The 7360-nt window shown below is 40.7% G+C and overlaps 1 protein-coding gene across 2 annotated transcripts in view; it reads left to right on the top strand.

Moving 5' to 3' along the window:
- Window positions 1–7360, top strand: part of mgarpa (mitochondria localized glutamic acid rich protein a) — a 43486-nt gene that overhangs the window by 9415 nt on the left and 26711 nt on the right. For both annotated transcript variants that reach the window (XM_086024130.1, XM_086024129.1), the window contains exon 2: window positions 524–624. In XM_086024130.1, the coding sequence (XP_085880256.1) occupies window positions 524–624 (101 nt within the window). The remainder of the gene's footprint in view (window positions 1–523; window positions 625–7360) is intronic.

The raw sequence follows: 7360 nt of genomic DNA, 5'->3' as shown, positions 1-7360 counted from the left end.
TTAATTAATACCAGTTCAGATGTAATTTGCAGTGGTGAATATTGTTACTTATTTTTATTTTTAAATCTAAAAGTTCAGTGAACATTTCGTTGCCAGTGATATGTCACGTTTTAAATGTTTAAGAATCTTGAAATTTAAATAAAAAGTCAAAAACGAAAGGCAGACTGGTTTGCTAAAATGTGATTGGATTTATTGGTGTTCCATGTAAAAAGGATGTCAGGCTTGATGGTTGCCCCCCCCCACATGTTCACCTCACTAAATCTGTCCCTCTTTGCAAAATGTATGGACACCCCTGCCCTAGCGTTTACATGGCTTTTAGTTAATCTGCGCCATGTTACTGTATTCTTCAACCTCTACCATTTGTGACTGTCGCAAGGTCACTTTCTTAGTCTGATTTGTAGCCGTTAACAAGATTTGCATTTAGCCTATTAAGTGAATGGTGGGTATTGTAAACAGTCTTCTAATTTAGCGCAGCAGGTGATGTAGTTTGTTGATTTAATTTAATTTTGTGTCTTTTGTTTAGGTTTACAACAGAGACAATTGTCATCAACTCCTGGTGGGTCTGGGGAGAACATAATTTACGCTGTGCTGTGCGGTGGAGCTTTGGTTGGTGCTGTATCATATGTGAGTTGCTTTTCTATATTTTCATCATGTTTCTTATTTACTAACACATATACAGTGGTATCTATGGTCCAACACAATCCATCCTGGGCCTCAAATTTGTTTGGATTTTCAGTTTCACATTCTGAACAATTTTTTACATAGCCAATGCTTTAGTAATATTTTAACAAAGATGGGCACTTTACCCTTTTTTGCCAGTCCGTCCTCCGTCCGCGACCTTGGTATACCCTTCTGTCCTTGTCCCTCCGTCCTTATTCATAAAAATTATCGCTCTCTGACCACTTCCGTCCTCGTCCTTTGAAAGTGCTTCCCTCCTTAAATTATCTTTGTAGTATCTTAATAATTTGCCCTCAGTGTGTGCAACCTAAGAGCATCTGTAGTCGACAGGCAAAGTTTGCTCTGTTGAATTTCTGTTCATTCGAAACACACAGTACCTGGCTTCATTCATACATTCCAAGCCATGCCCATACAGTTTAAATACAAAATGTTCCAAAGTGCTCAGTGTAGTGTCATCCGTATGTGTCATCCAAGGTTAGGCCGATTAGGCCGGTGAAAGTGTTTTGAGAAAAATGATCTTGGATTCTTGACTTCAGATGGTCAGACCTGAAATGAAAAAAAGAACCACAAAGTTAAGACCGGGGCACACAGCAGGATTATCGTTCCGGTTTTAACCCCAAATCTCCCCTCCCGACAATCGTAGGTCAGGGCCGACTCTCGTAATGGCCCCAAAGATAATCCTATCAAATAATCCTGCCATGGGTGGTGTGCTCAGACTGATGTTGGCCGCTCGGGAGGATGTCCGACCGGGATATTCAACATGTTGGATTTTTGTGGCCCCACTACGCACCATGTGTGGTGAGCCCCGAGGACAAACGAGCATGCGGCCGGTTGACAGTGACGTGCAGCCCTCAGAAAGCGAGGTGACGAGGCGGCGAGGAAGCGCAGTTGGAATCCAAAATCAAAACAGTCATGGCGCAACAGAGCCCAACGTCTCTTCTTTTTGTGTCACTTTTTTTTCACTAAAAATAAGCCATGTTTGTTTACTCCGACGTCTCGTTCAATCTTGAAGGGTTTTGCGAGATTTTCCGTTTGAGAATATCCGTGAATGAATCGGTTCGTGTGGGATGTGTTGATCTTGCCGTGTGCCTGCACACACGATATGTGCAAAACTTTTATTCTTGTCACGTGTGGGGTCTCTCCAAGTTTGGAAGTCGGCCGACAATTTTGAAATCTTGCTCTGCGAACCAGACTTTAGTCAAATTTGAGGGCAAAATGTTTATACACGGTTATTCAGTTAGGCTGAGTCAATAAAAAGTAAGTCTAATTGCATGACTTGGGATAACAAAAATGAGAATCCTTGAGCAGCGTTGTGCTCAATTTTAGCCAAAATATTTACTCATGTAAGACTAACACTAATTTAAAACAATTGTACTCAAGTAAGAGTAAAAAAATACTTAAAGAAATTGGTACATGAGTATGGTTATTAATAAGTAACTTTTTGATCATAAAAGTCTGTGTTATGTTTCAGTAGTGACATAAACTCTGATATTTCCCAAAACATGCCTTAAAAATATGATATAAATGGAAAATTATGAAAACTGTGTACAGACCACAGAAAAAACAAATTATGTAATTTGTGTTCTAAGAGAGAGACAATTTATTATATGTGTGAAACAAGGAACTTTAATTTTTTCCTGAAATCAAGTAAGAGTACATATCCTTGGAAAAAAATCCAAAAAGTACTGTAATTCAAAAAGTTACTCAAGTACATGTACTTTGTTAAATGTAACTGAGCGCGAACCGCCTCTTAATTTAATTCTAATGTTATGTAAAGATAAATACCAGTAATTTGAGGCATCCAACGATTCATGCTTCTGCACATTGTTCTTGAAGATTTTTAGAAGACTACCCATGTGCATAATTTCTTGGTTGTCCAAAATCCTCTTGAAAAATCACTGAATCACAGAAAATCTTGTATGTGGATTCATATGGCATTCTTCCACTGTAAAATTAATCAGACAAAAAGAAAAAAAGATTGCGCTCATATTTGGTGAGTCAACAAAATTCAGTCACAAATAAGAATGTACTCACCACTAGGAGGTAAAGGTGGTAGATCTTTCTGTTTAAGGAGTCTTTACTTGGCATAAAACAACCGATGTTGGTCTGTGATACGCTAGTAATAAGAAAGATGGTAGTTGGGAAAGGTTTGCAGCTCACTGTAATCGATGTCCAACTTGGTTTGCATCGGCAGCAGACGTTACTCTCTCTCATTCAGCGCCATCCACTCTTTAGCGATCTTCCTGAAAGTGTCCCATCTTACTGAGATAACGCCATGTTTGTTTCCACTGAAGCCGCGGCACTACCGTAAAAACAATGTGTTGATTGGTCAGAACCAAGAAGAAACTAGGTCAAGTTAGTGTCAATTAATCCGCGATAAACTGAAATAGTTCCACTTTTTTATAGTCTAATTGCTAGGGGTGTAAATCTCTCCATAAAAGACAATTCAATACGCATCTCCATACATGGGGTGCAATTCGATTCAAGGACGGATCGATTCTGTATGATTACGATTCAATTCGGTTTGAATCAGTGTAGAGATGGCAGGATTATTTGATCAATCTACAACTTTCCATTATCAAATTAATTGATAATCATTTTGATATGATTAACATCATAAATACCATAATTTAAAATGATCCAAATTCTTGGAATTGGCACATTTGCTTTTACTTTGGAAAGCGTGATCAAGTGTCATTGGCTGCTTACCAGTTCAGGGTGTACCACATGCCCGCGACCCTTGTGACGATAAGCGGTTCAAACATTTTTTTGCATTTTTTTGGGGGACATTTTATAGAACAAACCAGTAACTGAATCATAATTTAGTACATCAGCACTCACACACGCACACACAAAGCACACAACCTGATAAACTATGTTAAAAAAGACATGACAGAGCACAGAGAAACCATATGAGGAGTACCCAAGGGGGGCTCATTCACGCTGAGGGGAATGACAGCCCATGGCCACAGGGAGTGCCACCATCACAAAGACCCCCGGCCCAGATTAGCCGGGGAGACCCCACACCTAGTGTAGAGGCCCCCGGTCACCTGGACCTAAGGAGCCCATGCGATGACGCCCCCCGCGGGAAGGGCAGCCACCTCCCCAACGCGGAGGCCCCCCATGAGGAAACACTGGAGCTAAAAGCTAACAAAAGAAAACAACAAAACTAAAATACAAAACAGTTATATAATCTAAAAACTAAAATCAGTAAGATAAGGTAAAAATAGTCCCCAATAAAAAGAAAAAGATAAATTACTTAAAAACTAAACTAAAAAGGTAGTTCTTGAGCTTCCTCTTAAAAATATCAACAGTCTCTGCGGACCTGATGTCCTCTGGCAGGCTATTCCAAAGTTGAGGACCAAAATGGCTGAATGCAGCCTCGCCGCGGGTTTTGGTACTCACCCTAGGAATAATTAAAAGGCCGTCGCCAGAGGACCTCAGGATCCGCAAGGGTTGGTATGATAGAAGCAAATCAGATAAATAAGATGGCCCAAGACCATTAACACATTTATAAACGAATAAAAGTACCTTAAAATCGATCCTGAAACACATGGGGAGCCAATGCAGCAATTTTAAAACTGGTGTAATGTGCTCATGCCCCCTGGTTCTCGTCAGCACCTGAGCGGCTGAATTCTGCAGTAGTTGTAAAGAAGGAATACTCTTTTTGTGGAGGCCAGAGAGCAGGACATTACAATAATCTAAACGACAGGAAATAAAAGCATGCATCAGCACTTCCGTGTTAGCCTGAGAGAGAAACTGGCGATATTCTCAAGGTGATCTTAGTTACATTTTTAGTATGAGGAATAAGGCTGAGCTCAGAGTCAAAGACGACGCCCAGGTTCTTCACACATTCTGAAGGTTTAAAATAGTAGTTTTGGAAAAGGTTTCTCTCTCTGACCTTCAGGGCCGATAACTAAAACCTCAGTTTTGTCCTGATTGAGCTGTAGGAAATTCTCTGCCATCCATGACTTAATATCTAAAATGCAATTTAAAAGGGTATCAATGGGTCCTGTGTCATCAGGACACACGGCAATATACAGCTGTGTGTCATCAGCATAGTTGAGTCTCCTGACGCCGAGTCTTCTGATGACATCCCCAAGAGGAAGAAGCATATAAAGATTACAATACGATACAATACAATTTTGTTTATGTAGTGCATTTCATAAAAAAGTATTGGGCCTAAAATTGAACCTTGGGGAACCCCACATTTAATTTAATGGGTTCCGGAGGAACATGTATCCACACTTACAAAGAAAGATCGGTCTGTAAGATCGGAATAAAACCAGTTAAAAACAATACCAGAGATGCCCACTAGGTTTTTAAGTCTATTTAATAAAATTTGGTGATCTACTCTATCAAAAGCAGTGCTTAAATCCAGTAGCACCAAGACTGTGAGTTTTCTCACATCTGCAGTGCACCTAATATCATTTAAAATCCTTAAAAGAGCAGTCTCCGCACTGTGGTTCATCCTAAAACCAGATTGATATTTCTCTAAAATATTATTTGTGTTTAAAGAAGGATTTAACTGGAGAAACACCAGTTTTTCTAAAATGTTACTTAAAAATGGCAAGTTGGATACAGGTCTGTAATTATTAAAAACGCTGGGGTCAGAGTTGCTCTTTTTCAGAAAGGGCTTCACCACCGCCGTTTTAAAGGCGGTGGGGAAGACACCTGTCTGGAGAGAGCGATTGACTATATTTAAAATTAGTTCCTCAAAGAATCCATAAAAGTCTTAAAAAGAAATGTGGGAATTGGATCCAAAGGGCAGGTGGTTGTATTCACCTGGGAGAAATCTCGACCAAGTGTCCTTGCATCATCCAGGGCAAAACTTTCCAGTGTTTCCTCTTGTAAATATGATTGTCCAGGTTTATTTAAACTTGTGTTGTGATGGGCTCAAATACTGGATCTTATGTCATCGATTTTAATTCTGAAGTGATCTGCAAAGTCCTCACAGAGAGCGTCTGTTTGGTCTCTGCGGGGATTTGTTAAAATTAGAGCTGGTTAAAAGTTCAAAGGTGGAGAAGAGAAATCTGGGGTTGTTTTTATTCACTGTAATGAGGTTTGAGAAATAGGAAGTTCTTGCCCGTTTGACTGTTTTATTGTAGGATTTTAGTTGTTCACATAATATTTCGTAGTGTACTGTAAGTTTACTTTTTCACCACCTCCTCTCTGCACTCCTGCATTTTCTTTTTGATGTTCTGATTGAATTATTTCTCCACGGGGGTACAGTCTTTGTTTTTGTCGTTTTTATTAAAAGTGGAGCTACTGAGCCCAAGGATGTTTCAAATTATGGTTAAAATTGTCAACAATAAAATCACAGGGTGCAGGTAAAATGTCGACAGGAGTGCTCTTTAAAATATCGATAAAATTTGCAGCCACCTCAGAATATAAGGTAACGTTTCCTCGCTTTTCTCACCGGGGATGCCAGATGGTTAAAACCAGCGATGTTAAAATACACACAGTAATGCTCTGACACATCCAGGTCAACAACAGAGGACACACCAGCGGACAGGCCATATGTTATGACCGAATCCAGGGTGTGTCCTCTGCTGTGAGTCGGCTGTGAGACATGCTTTTTAAAATCCATGCTGTTTAAAAGGTTTAAAAATTCTCGGGACCGTGGGTCCGAGATATCATCGTGTACATTAAAATCGCCGGTTATTAAAATTCTGTTATAAGTACAATATAAAATGGATATAAATTCTGAAAACACTAATAAAAAAGGGGGAGTGATGGGGATGTCTGTAAACAGTGATACAGATCATAGGGGACTGCTAAAAACAAAGGCATGATGTTCAAATGATAAATAACTGCTAAAAATGATCTCCTTTGAAATAATTGTATTCATAAAAATTGATGCAGTCCCACCTCCTCTTTTTTCGTCCCTGGTAGAAAATAAAAAGTAAAAATTCGGTGGGCAAGCCTCGGGGAGAGCAACTGGCGCATCTGTAGCAAGCCTTGTCTCAGATAAAATCAGGTTGTTAATGGTAAAAGTTTTGTTTATAAGGGAGCACGGCCAGGTTGATTTTTGTGCTGGACATGCGCTCATGGTGGCGCGGATGAGAATTGTTAAAATAAACAAGATTTCCATGATTAAGACCACGTTGTTTGTGTGTGCGAGGGAAGCGTCTGCCAGTGATGGTTTGAATGGGGAAGTTGACCGGTGGTGGTGATGAGAATGGAGGTCTGCAGGGAGAGCCAGTGAGGAGGGTGGTGCTGTGAGCAGCTGAAATTGGCCTGTAGGTGGGTGTAGTGAGATTGTCATTGCAGTGTGAAGAAGCGGGAACACGTGATGGGTGATTATTAAACAAGAGTCAGCTCAGAGTGGAGTTAGAAACGGTATGGTGGATATACGCAACAGCGTCGGTAAAATGCAGCTCACCCAAACCGACAGACCACAGGTGTTTAGCAGGGCAAAGAGGGCATGAAAGTCTCTCTTTGTCTGTTCCGACTGTCTCGTTCGTCCCCACGTGAACAATGAGCCGGGTTATGGATGATGGAAGAGAGTCAAGTACACCAGGCAGGATGTTAACTATGTCCATGACTTTGGCTCCGGGAAAAAAGCGGGTGATGGTGCTGGGATAGTGAGTGTATCTAACGGTGCTGTCGCCGACTATAACGGTGGTTGGTGAGTGATGTGAAGAGGGAACGCCAGGGGACTCACTGCCGGGGGGAGATT

Source organism: Filicampus tigris, chromosome 2 (genome assembly GCF_054856515.1).
Source record: "Filicampus tigris isolate MCC_2025a chromosome 2, RoL_Ftig_1.0, whole genome shotgun sequence".
Taxonomy (NCBI): domain Eukaryota; kingdom Metazoa; phylum Chordata; class Actinopteri; order Syngnathiformes; family Syngnathidae; genus Filicampus; species Filicampus tigris.
Note: the sequence above shows the minus strand (reverse complement) of the source record. Positions and strands in the feature narration are given on the sequence as shown.